This window comes from Spea bombifrons, chromosome 5, assembly GCF_027358695.1.
Source record: "Spea bombifrons isolate aSpeBom1 chromosome 5, aSpeBom1.2.pri, whole genome shotgun sequence".
NCBI classification, from domain to species: Eukaryota; Metazoa; Chordata; class Amphibia; order Anura; family Pelobatidae; genus Spea; species Spea bombifrons.
This window is the reverse complement of record NC_071091.1, coordinates 19,419,677-19,442,361: the sequence shown is the minus strand read 5'-3', so window position 1 is coordinate 19,442,361 and position 22,685 is coordinate 19,419,677. Positions and strand designations below refer to the sequence as shown.

The following is a 22,685-nucleotide window of genomic DNA, read 5'->3' as shown; positions in this document are numbered from 1 at the left end:
TATATATATATATATATATATATAATTTTTGTTTTATTCAACCCCTGTTGCAAATTGTACATAATAGCCGAAGAAAAAAAATGCAGGAGCAGCCGCTTTAACTGCATGAGCAGCTGAAGTGATAGGAGGAAGTGGGTTGGCCATCTCCCTAGTGAATTTTATCCGACCATCAAGAATGAGTGCACAAGGTCAGATGTTCAATGTATGCCATTCACAATCTGCTGACATCAGTACTCATTCATGAGAGCGAGCTTTGTTTACAGATACTGCTAATAGGAGGAGACACGTGAAGTTGCTTCGTTTATGGAAGAGGGCAGAAGAGACACTGTACTGTGAAAACATTCCCACACAGTGTCACCACTCATTGACTGTGAAAACAGGCAAAACCATCATTCACAAAACTCCACAAAGCGTTTACTTAAAAAAATAGTCTGTAAACGGAGGCTCACAAAGCCTACTTCTGTCTCCTTTACTGATCTCACATTACATTCAGTTTTTTTAAAAAGGGGTTTAGTTACAGTGTGTTGTAAACCTTTTTATGTGTTGGTAGAGATACATTTGAAAGTTTGTTACTCTTGTGTTAAATGTTTAATATTAATATAAACATGTAAATTAACCAGACACTGCTTTAAAAAAAAGTGAATGTTGAAGAAGTTCTTAGACCGTAGAAAAAATAATTCAGATTATCCCCAATCCTAATTCCTATAGACACGTGAATCATGTTTTTGTTCTGTTCAATTTAGGTAATAAGTAGGCAACTGCAGTCATGAATTATCACCAACATCGGCCACTTCACAGGGCAGGACAGGCCTCAGAGTTTCCAGTAGGCTGCCATGTAATTACAAGTGTCCCATGTACAAGTGTGACAATTATTGTTGAAAAATGTATGAAAATGAAGGGGGCATGCTTAGGCAAGGATATTAAGAGGCAGGGGATGATTGTGATGCAATATGGGGTGATAATTTTACAGGATGGAAATGATGATGGGAAGCAATTTGATAATGGGGGTATGAAAATGGTGGTGGGGGATAATGATTGTGGTTGAGTTTTGGAATGAACTAGGATGTTAGGGGTATGATGATGGTCCGGGGCATCTCTACACTAACAAATACATACAGCCACTCTAACACCATAAACATACATACATATACATGTACCCGCTAACACTTTACACATACGTGGATACAAACACTCATTACAGACACATTCACACTAATAGCTAACACCATACACTTAAATATACATACACACATCACTCTAACGTCAAACATACACACACAGCCCCTCCAGCACCATGCACTTATCCATACATACACATAGCCACTAACACATATACACCATTATACTGGTGCTTTCTCAGTCCCATCCCATTATATGATGTCATTGGCAACAGTAAAACTAGGAACTATGTGTTCCAAACCAAAAATATTGGGGCCAGAACTGACATCTGCAGTGTTATAAAAAAATGGCACCATGAAATACCGGGCTGGTACTCAACTATTTTCAGGGCTGCTTTTAATTTCCAGTCCAGCCAGTATCTGCCACTTCATGTCAATAATGGTGAGATTTACCAGGACAGGTAGGACATAAACCCAGTTGTAGGGAGTGTCCTGCCAATGTCTGTCTTATCTGCACCTATTACTATTTTTTACAAATTTATGAAGGGCCACAATATTCTGTAGGATATGAGCTAGGGTATATGTATTTAACTGTAATTAGTCATATATTAAGTGCTGGCAAATAGTTAAGATTTAGACATTGATTCACTAATAGCTAAGGTCGACTTGCATCACTCTCCTATCAGGCGTTAACTGACATTTAATAACATTTAACAAGCGTCCTTGGTGCATCCCTGCAACATTGTACATTTAGCCCTGGGAATAAATATGTACATTTTTACATTCAGTCAAGCGCTGCTGCAACAGAACAGTAACAAGTGTGGTCTTTAAAAGAAAATCAGAATGGTATTTGATCACACGAAAACATTAACAGAGATTTACTAGCAAAGGATCCTTTTGTACAACATACTGTATTATATATTTTGTTGGTTTTGCGGGTCCTGTGGAATTAAGCTTTTGATAGAGAGGTTCAGGCAAATGTTTAGTTTGACTTTTACATGAAAAGCTTTTGCACATTACATGTTGTCTCAGACAAAATACAGATGATCATCACTGACTGAGGTGTCCTTTTTCCAATCCACATGGTAAATGTGATTAAAGTGGGTAAAGCAAATATACTGTCGGAAAACCCTATAGAAAAATTAGGAACAATTTGATGCGGTGTAAATTTTGTTTATTGGCTAACTGAATTATATTTCTTATTTGATAAATGTCCTTCTGTGAACATAAAAGACTGCAAGTAGTGAGATTTGCAGATGCAAACTTTGTTTTCAGTAGGAGAGTATGTTTTCTGATCATCTTTGGCTTACAGGTGCCAATGGAAACCACATAAAATTAGGATTTGATTCATCCTACCTGTAAAATATTGCTTCCCCATTGATTAAATCGCTCATTGTGACAAGTAAACTGGTATTTATTATCAATTGTGTCACTTCAGGCAAATAATAGATCTTTTGATCTAATAAATTTATGGTACAAAATGGTACGATAAAAAATAGATGAGAGGAATAGTGCCTTAGAAAAAGAAAAGTACATATGTATTAGTAACCAATCTTGTGTATATACCACTTCCTGTTTGCAAGATCTGGATTATAATAAAAATGTGAAAGATGGCACACCAAAGAAATAAAAGCAAAAAAATGCAAATATAAATATAAATGCAAATATATTGAAATAGGTGCAAACAAACAATAATCAATATATAGGAAACGCACACAAGAAAATGCAAGAATATACAAATTATAAGACAAAAGAAATACTTTTATTAATACAATACATATACATAAACATTGTAGATGGGTATATCAGCATAGTATTAAAAAGCAAAAGAAGCACTTACAAGTATGCTCAGTCACAAAAAATGGTGGCAGGGGAGTGGCAGCACACATGAGATCCCCAATCTTTCAGCATAATAGGCTGTCAAGGGTGGTCGGTCACTTGTTATAGTCCTTATTCTAATATTGGAATATTAGGCATTAATGATAACACTATTGAATTCAACATATAACCTAAATATCAGAATATATGTGGCATCACTACTAAGAACATTTTATATTTAATAATATTTAGTAACAAAAAATGTAAATGACATCACCAAAGCCTGTACATCTTTTGTATATTATTCAAACTACGTTAATTGAATTTATTGGTATTCAGTGTATTGATAATGCTATGATTTTCATTGAAAATGGATTTGTATTACTTTTTTCAGATATAAGTGACCAGCTAATGGAAGTGGTTGGACTTGAAGGAGCCATGGAAATGGGGCAGATTTACACAGGTCTTAAGAGTGCTGGGAGACGTCTTGCACAATGCTCATCTGTTGTGATAAGGTAATTACATATTATCATGTAGAAGGAATATGGACAATGGCATATTGGAGAAAACATTCCCAAAGATTACTACATGTTCTTGTGGGGTGACTTCCAACATAAGTTGCATGCACCTTGTCTAACCAGACACTTAAGACCACAACAGAGAGTCATATACTTCATCATCTTGTTTCATCTGTATTTTTGCTCTGTCTTTTTTGCCACAACCATTGCTAATATAAACTCAAGCACATAGACATGTAATCTCCATAGACAAACATTGACAGTAGAATGAGTTGTGCTGAAGTGTCTTTAAATGGGCACTATCATAGGATGCCACCTTTGCCATTTGAATTGGAACCGTCAGCCATGAAGTGATAGACCTGGCACACTCACAGAGTGGAGCTGCTGAATGCTGCACATATAAATTCTTGTGAAAAGCCTTCCCAGATGAGCAGGTGCTGTTATAGCCACAGAAGAGGGAGGACAACTCCATATTAGTTCCTATGGTTTTGGAATGGGATTCCAACAAGCTCATGTAGGTGATGGTCAGGTGTCCTCATACTTTTGGACATATGGTATATATTGCTGGCAGGGGAGATACCTTGCTCCCTCGATAACTGGCACTGGCAAACATATTTACACACACACATACGCACTCAAACTAACACACACTCTAACCACACTTACACACTCATGCTAACATACACACTTATGCTAATGCACACTCTCTCTAATACACACGTACAAATTAACATTCATGCTAACACAGACTTACGTATACTTGTGCTACTGCAAACACATATATACACACCCTCCCTAACTCCCTTACCCTCTCACCCTCTGACTCCCTGCCTCCATCACTCCCTTACCTTATTATCCCATTACTCTCTTAGTCTTCTTTCTAGGTGCGTGCGCATACTGTCTGAGGATCTTCATCTAAGTTGGACCAGTCTGTTTTTTGGAACAGCCCCCCTACCCCCAGGCCAGCCCATATCTGATTGCTGGCACACAGAAAATGAAACTTTAATGTACATTATCTGATATCTGATCATAATTATAATGCATCTGATAACGCACATTTATAATCTGCATGTGAAATCCTGTATGCTACAACCATTTTATTTATTTAAAAAATATATTTAACAGGACCAGCAAGTCACTGCCAATGCAGATTGATGGAGAACCATGGATGCAAACTCCATGTACTGTAAGTATAGTTTGAAACTATCCATGTCCTCAAAATTAATTTATTGGCTATATTTACAAACGGGCTACATATAAAAGAAGGTTAAAGTGAGCATGTATGGCTAATTATAGCGTCTGTGTTATATAAGAATATATTTGGGTTTACACTTTACATACAGTGTAGGAGAAGAACCATCCTAGCACTTTACATTTAAAAAAACCTTCTTTATATTACATCGCTTTAGCAAGTCAAGCCAGCAATATAAACACCATCCCCGTTACACCAGCATGCCCAAAACATTCCCAGATAATCATGTGAAATCTTGTCTCAATCTTAATATCTCATTTATATAGTTAATATAGGTTGTTCAAACTGGAAAGGCAACATTTGTGTGAGATTTTTTTGTATTCGATTAACCCTTCAAAAGAAGGAATACATCTAGAGTCAACGTTTATTTGCTGAACCCCTTCTTGAAGAAGGCATTTTCAATATTTCCTGTTTCAATGTGCCTGGTCTGTAGTAATTTCCCTCTTTCTCAGTGCACAAACGATATATTGTTTTTTCCCGCTGACGTTAATGGGAGTTCCTGCTGATGTTGGGGGCATTCCCGCTGATTTCGGGGGCATTCCCGCCAATCACATTTTGTGCATCCAATCACATCCAATGTTAGCGGTAAAATTAACTTTGTAATGATACTTTGGATTTGAGGTAATATAGGTGATTATGTTTTTAATATTTTTTTTATTAGAGATCCCATGTGCAGTATTTTAGACCCCAGTATTCTTTGAAAAAGGGGAAAACCTTGTGAGGTTTTCTCAGCCAGTAAAGTGCGCAGTGTTCATAGAGCATTTTTTTAAAACTTTTTTAGAGACAGAACCTTCTTTCTCTTCCTATAATAAACCCGTTACAGAGCTTGCAGTGGTCTCCTTGTTGCACCACATTTTCATTGTGGTGTATACATTTTCAGGCCTACTCAGGAAGTTGCCAGGTCAACTTTTCTCTATATGAAAATATAAGATACACATTTCTAAAAGCTTAAGAGCTAATTATTACAAATCTCCAGTGGAATATTCATTTTGCAATTTACAAAGGATTTTGGGCTATTTTCTTAGATAATTGACAAGTGTTATTTTTTTCTATTATCAATCTAGAGAATCTTAAACTCTAAACCAGATCCAGCTGTATTCCCTGTCTTTCATTACTGAACGGTGATTCGATAATTACAGTATGTCATAGTCACTTCTCTATTCTCTACCACTTAACTTCCAGCAGAGGCTAATTCCAAGACAGAGTTAGATAGCAAAACTATAAATTATAGCCATACCGTATTTCTATCTTCCTATTCCTGCACAAACAGCAATGAGGTGGTATGAAACCGCAGTGATAAGCCGAGGGAGCTCACTGTCAGCAAAACAGTCATATACAGCCACATACAGTACAGCCACATGGGCAGAAAGATCTGGGAACAAAACGAAAAATAGATAGGTCCGATTCTAATTAACACCCCAGACTTAAACACTTGAAAAATTAAGCAGGGAACTGGAGAACCTGGTTTCAGCCCATGATTCGTCAGGGAGAGCAGTATCTTTAACCCTTACAGATGATCAACCAATAACACATTGAGCTTTAGAAGAACTGGCACTGATGGAGGTTAAAGCTAATTAAGTAACCCAATTAAAGCATTTTCCTGGTGCCCAAAATGGGAAAGGGTAGAAAAAAAATGATGGATTAGAAAAAGAAGATGGTTTAAATGGGTTAAAAAGATGTCCCGCTCATCCGTTTACAAAAAGGATATAAAGTTCAAAGGGTATTAAAAGGGGTATTAAAAGAAGAATGGGTTAAAAAGGAGAGGGTGATTGGATAAAAAGGAGAATAGAATGTGAAAACGGAGAGGAAAAGGTGAAATGTGAGGTGTAAACATGAGAGAAAGAATGGGCTGGATCCAGCTGCTAGAGGTCTGTACCTAACTGGCACAGTCTCCATAGTAATCTTATCTAGCACTGCACACCCTTATGAGGTTGGACCTGGGATATGATGTCATATGCTGGTCCTCAGAAGAGAGGATGAGTATCTGCAGTGGCATATTTAACTGGGCACTGCTCTAGACCTGGCCCAGGACAGGCCACCAACCACTAACCACCGCAGCTGCCATATTTTATGTTAAGCTCAGGGATATGATAGAATAGCTGCATTTTAAACATGCACAGCACTGAGTACATTTGCTATGGAGGCTGTGCTAGTGTATGTGAACCGGTTACTAGTAGATATCAGATCTCTCCAACTGGAAAGGGATAGGGTGATTTGACCCCAGTTAAGTGGGGCTGCTGCCACCCTGGAACCACCTCCCTAGGCATAGTCATCCCATGAAATAATACACCACTTAGTATCTGCTATTAGTTTAGATAAAAATCAGTTTGTTTATTGTTAAAATAGGAAAACAAGGTCAACATTAAAGATTTTTAATATGTTGTTGGCAGCGCATGGACTGATCTTGATACCGGGAATTTTATATTGAGTTGATCTGCTAATGGAACAGGTAGCAAACAGTCATTAATGGGAAATAGTTATGTAGAATATTACCATCATTTAGCTTACTCCTTTGGGATGCATTTATCTATGCCTGTTAAAGGACGACTATGAGCAACAATAATACTTTATTGTAATTGCTGTTGTTGACTCAATACAAAAGCACAATTTTGTATCGCATAGTTAACTGAAAATAAAGCACCAAAATTCAATGCTAACTTGCAAATTGCTTAAAATGAAACTGTCACCTTCACAGCTTTTAACAAATGTGTGGTTTATTGTAAGGTATTTTGTCTGGATTCGGTTACAATGAAATCTGTGGCAGAACTAACATAACAATTAGTATCTTGTATGGTGGACCTCTGCTATCTCCTCACCACACCCTTAAAAGGCAATCTAAACCAATAGCAGCCCAAAGTAGCAGGGGTCTTAAATGAACAATTTAGCGTCCCCGTCAAGCTATGTTCCTCCTTCCCCCGCACCTATCAAGGTTTTGCCATCATGCGGAGTTAGATCCTGGTTTAGGTCAGACTATTAGGTTTGAAGCCATCTTATAGTCTCTACACGCAATTAGTGGTGTACTTGGGGACTGGTCTAGGTCAGACCAGCCCTTTGTGAACAATTTTAGACCAGACCAGGGAGGCAAATACTTGAAGAAATGTAAATTCCTACATATCTGAATTCACAAGAGAAGAAAAGGAGCTGCGCAGCAAGGAGACAGATACACTGAAGCGCTTGATGCGAGACATTCAGAGAGAGTAAATGAAAGTGTAAGAGAAGGTGACTGAGAGTATGAGTGTGAGAGAGTGTGAGTGAGAGTGTGAAAGACCATAAGAAGAGTGAACAAGGGTGACAACAAATTTCAGATCTGAATGTAAAATGCATTCTGATGTTTGTGCATACCAAAAGAGCAGGAAATTAAATTCATTGTCTGAAAAGGAATGGACCAGAATCAAAACCACTAGCAAAAGTTTACCAAATACTCCAGGTACGCCCCTGCACCCAATAAACTGCAAACATGTGCCATGATGCCTACAAACTATTTAAACCTCTCTAACCTTTGATATGATGCTTTGTTGTTGTTACTGACTCTGATTCTGCTATTTAGCGGTTTTACCTGTGCTCCCAGAGTCTTGCTCTATCTCCTGTTTCCCTCCCTACCCCTCCTACCCCTCAAATCTGGGTGTCATCCTTTGCTGACCTCTGGTTTGCCTTTTGGACAAGAGTTCTTCTGCCTGTGTGTTTACCATTGCTGACTTCTGGCTTACCTTGTACTACTCTTTTGGACTGCTACTTGTGTACCGACTAGTTGGTCTGTTACTGATCCTGGCCCTGGCCATCTGACTCTACTCTTCTTCTCACCCTTTTGAGTCAACTTTTTCTGGACTCAGTGTGTACCAGCTGCACCTTCTACTTTATGCCGTGCTTTGCCTATTGGCATACTGTCGATTAGGTTGCCTGGAGTGCCACTGCTCATTAAGCCAGGTAAACAGGAGATCACTGATCTCCCAAACCTTTACCACTAGAGGGCTGTGCCACCTCATTTCCTGGTGCTCAGAAGACAGATGGAGGCACTAAGAGTAACTGCTGGTGACGCCCTCAGGTAGGATAAATACAGGATTGCATGCTTCTCCTCACATATAGAGCAATGACATTTAATAAAATAGAATACAAGCCACAACTACCTACCTGTCAAGATAGTAAGCAATCAATATCTACAGCAGTTGGATGGTTCTTTGATTACTATTCATTTTTTTATACAGGAAAGCTACTCATCCATCTCATAATCCACATGCAGCATTCTTTCCACTTTTAGAGGGCACCTCTCTATTTAACTGCAACCACAGGGGGTTTCTATTTAAAGAAGGGAGGAGGAAGATGACTGCTGATCAGCTCAGTAAAATAGTAAAATATTTTGCAGATGACATTGAATTAAGTAGGGTTGTACATAGGGTTGTACACAGCCATAACATTATGACCACTGACAGGTGAAGTGAATAACACTGATAATCTTGGTAACCCCTGTGAGTGGGCAGAATATATTAGGCAGCAACTGAACATTTTGTCCTCAATGTTAATGTGTTAGAAATGGGCAAGCGTAAGGATCTGACAATTGTGACGGCTAGATGACTAGATCAGAGCATCTCCAAAAAGGGAGCTCTTGTGGGGTGTTCCAGGTCTGCAGTGGTCAGTACCTATCAAAAGTGGTCCAAGGAAGGAAAAGCGGTGAACCGGCGACAGGGTAATTGGTGCCACGGCCCATTGATGCATGTGGGGTCGAAGGATAACCAGTGTGGCCAACTCTAACAAACAAGCTACTGTAGCTCAAATTGCTGAAAAAGTTAATGCTGGTTCCGATAGAAAGTTGTCAGAACACACAGTGCATCGCAGTTTGTTGCAAATGGGGTTGTGTAGCCACAGACGCCAGAAGCACTTACAATTGGCACATAAGCATAAGAACTGGACAGCGGACAAAATGAAGAATTTTGCCAGGTTTGATGAATCACGTTTTCTTTTACATCACGTGGATGGCTGGGTGCGTGTACCATGAAAATACATGGCACTAGGATGCACTATGGGAAGCAGTGTGATGCTTTGGGCAATGTTCTGCTGGGAAACTTTAGTCCTGCCATTCATGTGAGTGTTACTGTGACACGTACCATCTACCTAAACATTGTTGCAGACCATGTACAACCGTTTCATGGACACGGTGTTCCGTGATGGCATTGGCCTCTTTCAGCAGGATAATGCCTCCTGCCAGAAAGCAAAAATGGTTCAGGAATGGTTTGAGGAACACAACAAGTTCAAGGTGTTGACTTTGCTTCCAAATCCCCAGATCTCAATCCAATACAGCATCTATGTGAAGTGCTGGACAAACAAGTATGATACCACAGCACACTTTCAGAGGTCTAGTGGAGTCCATGCCTCAATGAGTCAGGGCTGTTGGTGGCAAAATTAGGCAGGTGGTCATAATGTTATGACTGATCAGTGTAAATTTAGCCAATGATGTTAAATTGAGAAAATGCTAAGAGAAATGTTAGATGAGATTCAATATTGATTAATGTTAAGTAATACATTTAGGTAGTAACAATACACATGCTAATTATAAACTAAAAGGGGATAGGAAAAATCATCACAATATTTGGGCTACTAGTGGACTCCAAACTCAGTAACAATAAGTAATGATAAGATGCTAAGGCTCATAAATCTCTAGCATGCATTAAAGAGGGTATCAAAGAAACATCTGAAAATGTAATTATGCCTTTCTATATAACACTAGTTAGGCTACATTTGGAATATGTTTTTCAATTTCAAGCACCAATTCATTAAGAAATATGTGATTGAATTGGAAAGAGTACAAAGATGTGCTACAAAATTAATAATAGAAAATGGAAGATTTTAGCTAATAGTAGCATTTCACTAAATTGGATTGAGAGGTGGTGACTTAGGGGAGACTTAATCACAATGTACAAATAATAATATGAGATGAAATCCCATGAATACAGTGGGTAAAAAGAGTGTTTATCACTTTAGGTTCCATCTTGCAGAAAGAAGAAAATGCCCTTTGGGTCTCCATCTTGGCTGGTATATCAAAACGGGATCACACTGCTCCCCTCGATCCTGTCTGGCCCACTTCCCCTGCCACCCTTATCCCATTACTCAGCTATCTCCCTGCCATGACCTAACCGTCATGGTACCACCATAATTAATTACATTCTGATGCTAACTTAATAACACTGATTCCCAATGGCAAACCTCTAACAATCTGTTACACTTAGTTAAAAAAAATATCCAGTACATGTAGAGTAGTGTGTGGATGTAATTGATGTGAATGTAGTGTGAGTTGTATGTGTGAAAATGTGTAAGACATGACAGATCGCATGCATAAGTCTTCCGAAAGCTCTCAACCATTGCAGCCTTCTTCCACCTCTCTCTCTCGCTGCCTCTGTCTTCCACACCAGAGCTTGGTGCAGTTTATTATGATGTAATGGTTGTGTAGTTAGTTATAGAATATTTAGAGATAAAAACACTCAAGCAAAGTGTGTATTAATTAAATTTGATTTACCACATTTGACCATTCCCTAAAATGCAAACCTATAAAAGACCAAGCAATTTCAATTTTGAGAACCCTATAATACTGTAACAATATAGTGAGATTTGCCAACACTGTCGCAGTTGTTTTGGAACAGAAAACGTTCTGTAATCAATATACAGTGATTTTGGCATGTTTATATTGGTAATCCCCACTTATAATGCACAGGCTTGTGGTAGTGCCCAAAGTTGTAGCCACAGTGGTAGCCTTTCGAGACAATGGCTGGGACAACCTGCAGCAGAACAAAACTTATCAGGTATAGATAACATAGGGGTTGGAGGGACACATACTATAGCAAAATTGCATTAAATCAGGTGTGTAGAAACTAAGAGTATGTTTCCACAGGATATAAACAATTGGCTTTAAAGGTTTTAAAGTATTAGATGCCATTGCTAACAATCAGACTCCCCTTTTCTTGTGTAATATAAAACTACATGTATGCAGCACTCCTTACCTACAGTGGAAAAATGTTACAAAAAGCAATCACTTTATTTTAAGGAATGCAGCATCCATGGAACTTTGTTTTTTTGTTGTACGTATTTTCAGGGGGAATTGGAGGAATGCTAATCTTCTACCTATACACCTTGTTCTTTATTTAAACATTTAGTGTTTTGTTTGTCTTGGCAGTTGCCAGTCGTAAAAATAGCTTGAAATCACTTAACTGGTGGCTCTGGAAACTGACATTTTTTTGGGAATATGTTTTAAAAGTGATGTAAAGGGATAGGAGAGGACACAAAGTGTACAGGCATATATAAGATAAAAATAGTTTGTTTAATGATAGATTCATTTTAATGTGCACCGTTCTTTCATTTATTAAGGACACTTTAGGACGTTCTTCTCCATTTCAATATACTCCTGTGTTTAGCGATGTTGTTGTCCCTGAATGTATTCTATATGCATCATAAGTACATCTGCATTCATTTCTAAACTGCTATGAGTGCCTTCTGGTGCATTTAAATGCAATGTATTCATACCACTCACATAATTTATTTCCCTTTTCACTCTTCATGTAAGTTGGGGTTTTAGCCAAAAAACACATTAGATCAACCAGCATCAAGGTAACCCATTCATTGGCGAAGTTCACTCTGTCTTGGCAGCAGCATGTATCATAGAATTTATAACCTTTTCCCCTGTTTCTTGTACTTAAATGAGAGTCCCCAGAAAATAAAATTCAAAGCATTTAGCCAGATAACACCCTAGTTTAACCATGTAAAAAGAACTAGGACCATAATTACTCGATGTTCCTTGCAGGGTTATCTGTCCAAAAAGTCAGTGGTCTAGAGGCGGCTATGGGGCCATAAAAGTGATTTGGTTTTTGACTGTAGCTAAGTCCTGTATACTTATGGCAATGTTCCTATGTAGTTAAGATAAGTAATTTATTACCAAATTTATTACCAAAGTCATAATAAAGGACATGACTTTACAAAACAGTATCACTAAATGTACGCTCTTTTAATACCCTATCGCCCTTCTGCTAATTCTTTGTTTATACACATGACTGGCAATGTGTCACCCCTTCATTCTGCTGCTATTTGATGAAGATGAGTGTTGTATCATAAATACAACAATATGTATTACACAAAATGTCATCTGTACAATGCCAGCTGCAGATATGACTTTGTGGTGTGCAGTATAGATGTTTATTTGTGCCTTTAGGTTGGGGGAACCACATAGCACTGCTTACTCTAGAAACATAAATGGGCATTGAGTCATTTTTAATGCAGCACTTCTTGAGAAAGCAAAAGATTTTAATCACCAAACACAGCAATTTCATTACAGGTTCGCTGCTAAGAACTGCTTGTAATTAAATTGAACTGTCTGGTTTTTAAAACATGCTTTTTACAACTGGTTTCTTGAAAGTTGAAGCCAGGCTTAGAAACTGATGGGGCTACCAAGCAAGAAATAGTAAATATTAATCATTGGTTTTCCTGCGTCGTGTGCATGTGCAAAACATTGAAAAGCTATATGTTTTCCAACCCGTAGGACTTGAAGGGATCATTTATGTGCCTTAAAGGGACATTGTAGCTAGCATTATATTACAATTTGTAAAAGTATCCTTTCATTCTTTTTTTTCTCAAATTTGTTCTTCTTAAATAATTTCAGTTCTGTGTGCAATAATATAAGAAACATATATAAGTTACATATGACCAAATAAAGTACCCTACTAGATAGTAGCTATCAAGCTGTTGTGGAACCGGAATGCCCAGTCAGCCATCAATATGAACATTCTCTTCTAGGAGAGCGGATGATAATTCCAGAACAGCTGGAGAGCCACCAGTTGGCTGCTCTGGACTTAATATTACATTGTTTCTGTACTAATTTACCAAGATACAAGTTATCTACCATGTATACACAATCATAGGGTTTGAGTGCAGTCAGGTAATCTATGCAGAGATCTATGTGTATCACCAAGCTATAATTATATTTGGGCAGACAAATGCTAAGAGGGACTTGGTGTGCTCTTGCACAAAATTACAGTTGTGATATCACTAACATAAATGTATAGAATACAATTTGCCCACATTAAAGATGGATGGACATTGGACCCTGTTTTATTGGTATTGTAATAAAAATGAAATTTCAAATCATTTGTAAACAATCTCTGAATAACTGAAAAAGACCACATGCAATAATTTCATATAGTAGGTCATGCAGTCTTCATATAGTAGGAATTGTATTTAATGTTTATAGCCAACAGTTTTGGTACAAGCTCTGCCCTTCTAGATCACATTGTATGGCCATTATTTGCTCTCTACCCAAACAGGGGTTCTATAAAAAGGTTTTCACAAAATATCCTGAAATTCAGCTAAACTAAATGATTTTATTTTATTCATATAAATGCACAGAGATGTAGTTTTTCCTTTATACCCTTTTTCATCATTGGAGATAGACTTCTGTTTAATAGGATCAGGATCATATTAATTAGTTGTAGAGGGAATTCTTTCACATTTCATCCAGAGATGTGTACTGACATGAAAGATATTTATGGTCTCACCTGATATCCAAGCAGGATATTAATAGTAATGAATCTTCAAAGTATCTCATCTAAACCTGGTAAACTTCTGACTTCAAACCTTAACTATGTAAGGACATACTTAAAAAAGGATTCACCAGTTTAACGTTCCAATGTATTTAAAATAGCATTTGCTAAAAGAATGCCACATCCTCTAGATCATAAGCTTGCGATCAGGCCCTCTTTAACTAGTGTATTGATTTGTCTTATTCTGTCAATCTAGTTTTGACATTCCCATTGAATGTATTTATTTATTATCAATACATTGTTGTTGCTATATAAATAAAATATAAAAATAATAAAAGGATAATATAAGGATGGGGTTAATATTATACTTTTTTGGAACAGGAGTTAGCACTAATTGTGTTACACTCACAGATGTGTACATTTCTTTCATTAGTAAAATACTAAGAGAAATGATTATTCAAAAAAATGTCCTTCCTGGGTTTTCAGCTATTCGAGTATTTGAGTATATAACCTCAAGCATTTGGGTAATCAATCATCTGACAACATTATAACTATATTGACAAAAGAAGAACACTATATATCTATCAATATCTATCTATCTAGATAGATAGATAGATAGATAGATAGATAGATAGATAGATAGATAGATGTAGAGATATATACACACACACACACACACATATATATATATATATATATATATATATATATAGATATATAGATATATATACACATATCTATCTATCTATCTATCTATCTATCTATCTATCTATCTATATATATATATATATATATATATATATATATATAGATAGATAGATAGATATCTATATATATATTCATATTATATTAAAATATTCTAAAATTTTAAGCATTAGAGTATTTAGTATTTCAGGAGTTAAAACATAATTGATTATTTGGAGATCAGCCCCCTTTTCAAACATTAATTATATGTGTTTACTTATGCATAATTCTATCTGATTTTACAAGCGTCAATATTTTTTTCTGACAATGCAATTTACTGCATGCATGCTTTCTGTGCTGTAAATTGTGCAACTAAAATATAATGCGTTAAGTCTTTAAATCTGTTACTGGTAGGAGCCAAGATTACCTGTGAGTAATTTCTAATTAATGTGGGCTAATTAAGGAAAAAAAATTGCACATATTAATTAAGCTTAAAATAATCTAAACTGTCATTCTTTGGTATCTGTGGAATATATTATTTCCATTCTAGTTTGACACTGAGCTGTAACAGACTACAGCCTGACAGCTTTATTAATGTAAGGGCTCAGTGATACCTATTAGAACAAATTGCAAAAAAAATACTATTAATCATTTACATAAAATTTCCAGTTCTGCCACCTTCACTTTTTGTTTGGGCATAATGATGCCACTCTTCTGAGCTTGCATCTTCAAGGAAAGATGGAATAACAAAGGAGTGTGATGGAGCGGAAACAGGACACTTTTTTTACTGATCCTTTTACATGTTAAAAGTTTTCAGATCTTCATTAGTTTGAACCAACATCTAACTAGATAATGAAATAACTTTACAAAAAGTTTAAGAAAAAGAAAGGTAAAACGATAGAAACATTCACATAAAATTAAATGTGTATCCCCTTTAAGTGGGAAATATGATCCGGGGAAAGAAATGTTAGATTTGTGAAATTGTGTTAAAGAGAGAAGCTTTCTATATATTAAAACAAAAAAAGTTTATGAACCCATGGAATAATCTCAGGGCAGATATGATGGAGATGCAGATAGGATGGAGGTCTTACAGCACCTAAAAAATAATTTTCCAAACCCAACAAAGCTATGGATATGCCAGGAGATAATATTCTTTGCCAGAAGTGATAGTCTATTGGATGAGATTGGATATAGTAAGCGATAGATACACACATACATTATATATTATATAATACATTTTGTATACAATTATTTGAAATACTGATTATAGAAAACACTACCCTAAAAAAAAAACAACATTTTTGGTATAAAATCGCTCTTCGGAGTAAAAAATATATTTTAGCAAAGTAAAGCTACATATATTATATATTATATGAGCATGTATATAAAATAATATTCTGCAATACCAAATACCAAATCTATCCATAACCACATTTGCACAACCGTTTAGAGGTGTTGGTACCCAGGAGAACTGCCAAAATAACCTTTCACACTTGAATTTCTTCTCATTAAATTTTGTTTAGAAAGAAAATGCTATTTTTGTCAAAATCCCAAAATGTATGCATAAAAAAAAATTAAAGAACCCCTTAATATTCTGAGAAAACATCATCACACAGGCATATATTTTGTTAAATAGCCAATAAAATGAACTCAGGTTCCTTAACTTTTCGAATGTCTGCATATGTGTTTCTTAAAGGCGCTATTCATTATTTTGCTTTTTCCAAACCAGATTTTATTACGGTATACTACGCTTATTCGGAATACCACTGCAATAGCATAAGTGTCAAAAGTACTATGTTGCCTGCTCAAAAAATGAATATGTTGATTGAGGAACAAGCCTCGTGGATTAACTTTTTATACTTCATTGCAGGTGTTCATCACAAAATGAATCAAGCAATTGCCACTTAAGAGATTACCAAATTAATAGTCTTTTTAGTATATAGTAGGTGGTAAAATGACTATTAATGAATTTACCAATAGGTCTAATTATGATGTTATGAATTATAGAAATGTGACGTGATAACATCCTTTGATGTCAATGGGAGATTTTTCTCAATTTCCATACGAGGCACAGGATCACAGTCGATTAATCTAGGGCTTAGTCAGATGACATTCTCTTTTAATTAATGTATTCTATTAAATCATAATCAGGCACAGCATATAAACTAGGGCCTTGCGCTGGATGAAATTGGCGTTCCTATGTTATTGCTATGCCCCTGGTTATTAGAGGTAAAGGCTGGATTCTGTTTATTGTCAGTTTGGGAATCCTTACAAGTTCTTACTCTGTGCTTAAAAGAAGTATACATTATGTGTCAAGTAAGGATTTTATGATTCAGCATCTTTCCAGCTTACCAGTGAGAGCATGTGAGCCGACGCTTAATAATGTAAATCTTATATCATAGATGACCAACATGGAAAAAATCTCAGCATGTTATATTCTATACTTAGCTTCTCAATGCAAATGACTTACTTATAGGGACTTTCCAGTGTTTTTGGGGGGCTAAACAAGCAATGCATATAAAAGTACTTTGTAAACACATTCATATGCATTGTTCAAAGTTGAAAAAATATATATATTTGCCTTATGGAGAAGCTGCAGATTCCCAGCCTCTATGTGGTCCAGGGATTCTCACCAATCAGTGACCTGAAAACTGTCCTATTAAAACCAATTGGAAGCGTTTCGGGACATGCATGTCAGGGTTTTGTTAGACCCCCATCCGCGGTTGGCAGTAAGTATATCACATAGCAGGTGCATAGAGTTTAGTGAACATATTCTAGGAGTAAACCAGAACTTTCATCAGCAGAAAGAGTTGTGTTCCCAACTAAAGTTTTCGTCTGCATTTGCACATGGCTCGTGATATTTATATTGAGTAGTTTATGTCAAGATAAATGCCATGTTTCAAAAAGTTAATAGAGTCCTCGGATGTCTGGATTCCCGTTGGAGTTACCATGAATGAAGTAGAGTGAATCATGCAAATTTCACCAATTTCTAGTTTTTCACCTTACTGCGACCCTTTTGTAATGCTTCACCCTATTCTGCCGATGTTCTACCTACAAATTTAGTTTTATGTTTTTAAACTTGTGTGGCGTACCTAAGCTACTTATGCCTAGGAACGCAGGGCATGCTTAGGACAAGAGTAGATAAAGTATCTATATCACAACACCAATATTGGTGATAAGTTTTGTGGGAATTATAGGTGCATTTTTCGATTAATGTCTGCACAAATCATGTCCCTAATTAAGTACCACACATACAGTCATACTCGCCTTAATTAATTGATTCAGGTAATGTAAAGATTTTTTATTTCACTAATTATTAAAATTGCATAGATATGGATAACTTATTATCACCTAATTACAAGTAGATTATGTAAAATTAAAAGCAATATAATCACAACCTAGTATCATAAAAGGGAAGCACGGAATACAGAATTGTGGTGTGATCTGTTATTTTTTAAGTAAAACAGGTGGATTCAGTTGTTTAATTAGTGTGCTTTTTGGTTTTGACGCTGCTGGTAAGTGTACTATGCAACTCAGGACCCTTTTATTTGAAAGATTCAGCTATTATGATGAGGGAGGCAAGGTACCCCTTATGGAGGCCCCCTTTCTCAAACAACTCCAGTGGTCCTTCTCTGTGGAGAAGGACCAAGAAGATCTCCTTTGTGCCATGGAGGCAAGGAAGGGGTTGCATATTCCTTCCAGGAGTGTGACCTTAGAAGAAGAACATTGGGGGATCTGGTGCCCTTCGTGGCCCTTAAATAGACACTTTGGGATAGTTCTCCTTTTTTCTTCACATTGAGGCACTGAACATGGGGACTTCAGAAGAAAAAATAGCTGAAAAACAATACTTTCTATTGTTAATATATTATTTATTTATAATGCAGTTAATTAAGAAGTAAATGTTAAAAAATATTTTAATATATAGTTATTTTAATATATAGTGTTATGATGATCTATTGAAAGAAATCTATGGTATGTGTAACACAAGATCCAAAACATTAGAAATGTTAGTGCTGAACAGAACATGAAAGACTTGACATTCTTTGTTTTAATCTTCTTGTCAAGAAAATTGCAAACGTAAAAAATGCCCAATTTTACACATTAATGACTATGCTATGCATGACAAAGTTTCTTATTCAATACTGTGAATATATGGCAAAAAAAGATATTCATTTTGCCTGCAAATGTCAGGTATGTACTTTAAAAGAAATATATTTAGCAGGTTTTAATGAAGTGGTGCTTTTTTTTCACTGGAGAAATACTTTTTTCTGATACGGCCAATCTGAAGGTGACAACTGATATTTAATAAATGATGAACCTCATATTAGCACTAGATTTCCCAAGAAAAATGTGTCTAAGTACTTTTGAAAAACTTTTACTATCACTGGCCCGAAGGCAAGCTGTAACCTTTTTATTACATAATTAGGGATATCTGTTATCTTGCAACAATGTATCTTAAAGTCATAGGGAAAATGCCAGTTTCATAATCGCTTTCAATTAGCTCTGAGCGAACCATGCACTCATAAAATGCCTTCCTTCTTTAATTTTGAATTAGGAAACAACGTAGACTTAATCATCTAGAGTATGTATAAATTAAGGTAGTTTGTGTTGAAATAAATCAAAAATAGTATAATTGTGCTAATCCATACAATGACTTTCAGATTTTATTGCCTGCTCGTTAGCAAAATAGAATATTACTTCATGCTTGATGGCCTTTGCCGATGTTGAACTTTAGTTCTCAGTCTTTATGCTTAATAGTTATATGGCCAAATAAAGAAATTATGCTGAATTATTGTTGAAGAATAATAAAATTATGGCTGTTGGGACATCTTATCAAGCATCTCTGTTATAAAATGAAGAGCACTGCCCCAGCTGATTCCCAATAGAGTAAAGGAGAAGTGCTTGTATTTTATTATATTGTGAGGGTTTAACAGTTTTAAAACTCTTTTCATTCTTATAATATCGATATGTAACCTGCTGAATATACTCAGTTGACATTTTAAAAAGCGGTCCTCTTCTGCTTTAGGCCATCCGCTTTATAGTTTGCTGGATTGTGCATTCACGTATGGCCCATGGGCACAAGGAGTGGTTATTTGAGGATGTGTGACCTGTCAGATTAAACATTCTCTTCTGTATGGTATTTCCACCAACAAAATTTCCACCAACTTGATGTTGTAATGCAGGGGCGTCCAACGGCGGCCCTCCAGCTGCTGCAGGACTACATCTCCCATCCTCCTCAGCCAGTCCCTTAGCTGAAAGAGCATTATGGGAGATGTAGCTGGAGGGCCGCAGGTTGGACGCCCGTGTTGTTATGTTTGGTCAAAGAACAACTAAACCTCTGGACAATGTCTGCATGCTTTTTATATGTAATGGTAGCCACGTGATTCACTGTTTGGCTATTTTGTGTTAATGAGCATGTGTATCTAATAAATTGACCACTGAGTATATAACACGTTACACACAGTTACTATGAATCAGGTACCAAAGTAAATCTGTACATTAAAAACATACTTTTAAATAGACTGTATTGTTTTCTATTTTCACATAATATGATTTGAACAGCAACATAATAGTTCTAGTTATCTTATTTAAGTCAATCTCCTGGACAAGCCCAATGTTTCAGTCTTTGTTGGTGAATGGGTGGCATCTTTGGGCACTGGCTCACTGGGCATTTTCCCTACTATTAATATAATAATATAGTATACACTATTAATATAAGCTAAATAATGTCATACCAGTTAAAAATGATTATGGCAAGAATAGAAGAAGTTGACACCTGATTAGAGTACATCAAAGTATAATGTAATCCTGATATTGAAAAGGCAACATTTGTTTGAGAGGGAAACATTCTTTTGAGACAAAAGGTAATTTAAATCCAAGACAGAAAACTTGTGCATGAATACAGTATACATGAAACTAATATTCTATCACGTTTCATATTATAGCCAACTGACCCAATGACAAAAAAACAACTGTTCTGTTTTTCTTTATACTTTACTAGACAACGAGGTTTATTACTCAACTATGTAATCCTAGCTGTCCAAAGAAAATAATACCTAGTCCCTTATGACTATTTACTTTGTGCAAACAGGTTGAGTAAAGTATATAATAAATATGGATCACATTTCTGTGCATATGTCAGCTACACATTAGGAAGTTGTAAATGTAATGCGGCTTCTCAAGGAAAAATATTCTCAATAGATATTGATACTTTTTTTTTTCCATTTCAGTGGGTGTATATAGAAATATATTGTGTGTCTCCTGAAATCTGGGTTAGTATTTAGTGAGCAGTCTAGGCAAAGGCTATAGTTTGATAGTTTTCTTTATTTGGGACATTTAAGTGCATTTTAAGTAGGATGTCTATATAAAGAGAAGTATATGAAGTGAAGGTTGTAGATAAATGGAATCGCCTCCCATTGGAACTGGTAAAGGCTAATACAGTGAATACAGTGAGTGAATTTAAACATGCTTTGGATAGGGATTAGCCTGTCTTGAATCTACGAAAATACCAAGGACTGAGACTTTACATCAGGAAAAATAGGCAGACTAGATTAGATTTATCCAATATGGTTTTTCCATTTTTTTTAATCCACCTCCCCCTTCCCAGAAGACTCCGGACATTAATGAATAATAACATTTTACATTCATTTTTTTAAAGAATTATAAATATTCCTATGATTCCAATGAAGAGCATGCCCTTATATTGACCTTGGATATAGCATTGTTAATATCCTTCATTTAAGCCATAATTAAAATGGTTCATTCTCAAAAAATAAAACAATAAAAGACAAAAGTATCACATATCATTATTTTTTAACTCCTATGTCTATGGATTTCTCAGACTTTTTTTAAAAAAATCTCCTAATTTGGTTCATCAGTTTTAGAAAATATTTTAAATCAGGGCACTTGTGAGTGTTGTTTCTCCAGCTCTTAATCGTGGTCTTCCCTAAAATGATGTCACTGTTATAAAGCAAATTAGAGTATCAAGATAATGAGTAATTAATTAAATATTGAAAACATATAATGTAATGTAAAATAATTACTTAACTTGTTGGTACCCACTGCATCCTAATCGAAACTATTCATACATATAAATTCAAACTGTTAGGGTAATATCATGAAAAGTCATGAAAAAACAAGTGTGAAGAAAAAACAATTTACTCAATGAAATACTATATTATAATTTGGGATGTGAATGCAAATCATTTAAAGGTATTTATTCAATCCTAACATAATGAAATGTATTTACTTGGTTTATTTATGCTTTCTTTCCTTCTCTCTCTTTCCTAGATCAAGATTACTCACAAGAACCAAGCGCCCATGCTGCTTGGACCTCCTCCAAAAAATGGCCTCTTTACGTCTCTCATCAAAGGAACAAAAAACAGAAACAAGGAATAAGTGTCTCAAGATCACAAACTGAAACAGAATTGGTCTTTATTACATGTTTATGGATTTGTTTAATAGCAGCACTTTGAATAATGAGATTTACAGTTTTTGAAGTTTATTGTAATATAATTTTGGTTAATTTATTGTAATAGGTTTTCTAAGTTACTTTGCATGTCAGTATTTATTTATATATGGCAACATGACATGTCAACAAATATTACTTGCATGCATTTTATTTAGTACTTAACATACAAGGGAACTAAAATCATATCCGATGTTTGCAAACCCTGTCTTTAGCACCAGATTTAACGATCATGGCATCCAATAGATGGACAAAAGGAATTCTTAACAACACTTAAAGTGGACCTGTCATTTTTTAACTCTTACAGTTCCTGCT

General features: G+C 35.8%; 1 protein-coding gene across 1 annotated transcript in view; it reads left to right on the top strand.

Moving 5' to 3' along the window:
• DGKB (diacylglycerol kinase beta) overlaps positions 1-22,318 on the top strand; it is a 208,115-nt gene extending 185,797 nt beyond the window's left edge. Inside the window, exons 23-25 of the mRNA XM_053466113.1 lie at positions 3,331-3,451; positions 4,580-4,640; positions 22,193-22,318. Coding sequence (XP_053322088.1) covers positions 3,331-3,451; positions 4,580-4,640; positions 22,193-22,300 — 290 coding nt within the window. The 3' untranslated portion in view covers positions 22,301-22,318. The remainder of the gene's footprint in view (positions 1-3,330; positions 3,452-4,579; positions 4,641-22,192) is intronic.
• Positions 22,319-22,685: the final 367 nt, after the last annotated feature.